The 1135-nt window shown below is 53.3% G+C and overlaps 1 protein-coding gene across 1 annotated transcript; it reads left to right on the top strand.

Moving 5' to 3' along the window:
- Positions 1–261: 261 nt before the first annotated feature.
- TRIVIDRAFT_228888 (uncharacterized protein) lies at positions 262–864 on the top strand (the record flags this gene model as incomplete). The annotated part of the gene is made up of 1 exon (XM_014093916.1): positions 262–864. One exon carries the CDS (start codon positions 262–264, stop codon positions 862–864), a length of 603 nt encoding a protein of 200 aa, XP_013949391.1.
- Between the last annotated feature and the right edge of the window lie 271 nt (positions 865–1135).

Raw genomic sequence — 1135 nt, 5'->3', positions numbered from 1 at the left:
CACGTCTTTTGCCGCTGCGGCGTGTCTGCTCCGCAACTGGCTGAGAGAGCTTCGACAAAACCTTCGGTGGTGCGCCTAAATATAGAAATAACCCTAACGCGGTGCCCAATGTAACAAAGGTGTGGCACTAATGGGCGGGGGCTGCATGGTACAGTGCTTTTTTTTCCTCTTCTTCTCTGCCTCCCATTGCTCAAGCCGATTTGCTGATGCTGATGTGGAGGGAGGATGTGGTGGTGAAGTTAGTTGAGAGAGACGTGAGATATGGCCCAAGCCATGAGATGGAAGATGCCCGTATCTGACCTCGCACAGGACAGCAGAACTGGAGACCCAAGGCACTGGGATTCAACAGTGAGTGCGGAGCAGAGCAACCGGTCCCCGTACATGGGGTGGGTGCTGTTGGGTGACAATATGAAGACGTCGTGGTGGGCGCGTGTGAATGGCAAGATTAAGGGAGCGTTTTCTGCTCATCCGGGGCTCCAACTAACGCATTGGTTACCCGGAGTCTGTGGTATCGCTTATGCACCCCGGTTGACTATCTGGGCTAGAGTCCTTGGGCGTCTTCTCGTTCCAGACAACGCTAGTATCATCACCATCATCATCATGGGTGTCCCCGGGCTTGTTATCAGCATTGCCCCGTCTTGCCTCTATTGCCAGATGAAACCCTTGTACGGAGTCAGGGCAAGCAAGCACAAGACCAAGTTTGGGTCGACAAATGGGTTTGCCGCAGCGGGTATTGCGGCCGGCCATGTTTCAGACGTGGCGTGCCTGGCTGGAACCTGCTTGTTGGCCTTGGCAAGACGGTCAGGTTACCATTTGGTGATTCTCCCTCTTCTCGATACTGCTAGCTATTGTTGGCTTCCCTAATCGGCGTATGGATGAACAGATGGTTAGCGATCTCCTCATGCTAAGAAGGCTATCTCACTAGCTAGAGTCGAGCTAGTCATTTGATCTGCCCAATCGAGCATGGCAGCAATACGTCAGCAGCAGCATGCCAGTCAGTCCAAACCGATCTCACAGAGCGCACTGCTGCTAAACAGGGGTCGCTGTCAGACAGGATTCTAGCCGCATGTACTCCGTACGGAGTATTACGGAGCAGGCCCTTTGACTCAAGACACACAATACTGCAACTATTCGA

The sequence above is a fragment of the Trichoderma virens genome (genome assembly GCF_000170995.1).
Source record: "Trichoderma virens Gv29-8 chromosome Unknown TRIVIscaffold_93, whole genome shotgun sequence".
NCBI lineage: Eukaryota > Fungi > Ascomycota > Sordariomycetes > Hypocreales > Hypocreaceae > Trichoderma > Trichoderma virens.
This window is presented reverse-complemented; position numbering and strand designations above follow the sequence as displayed.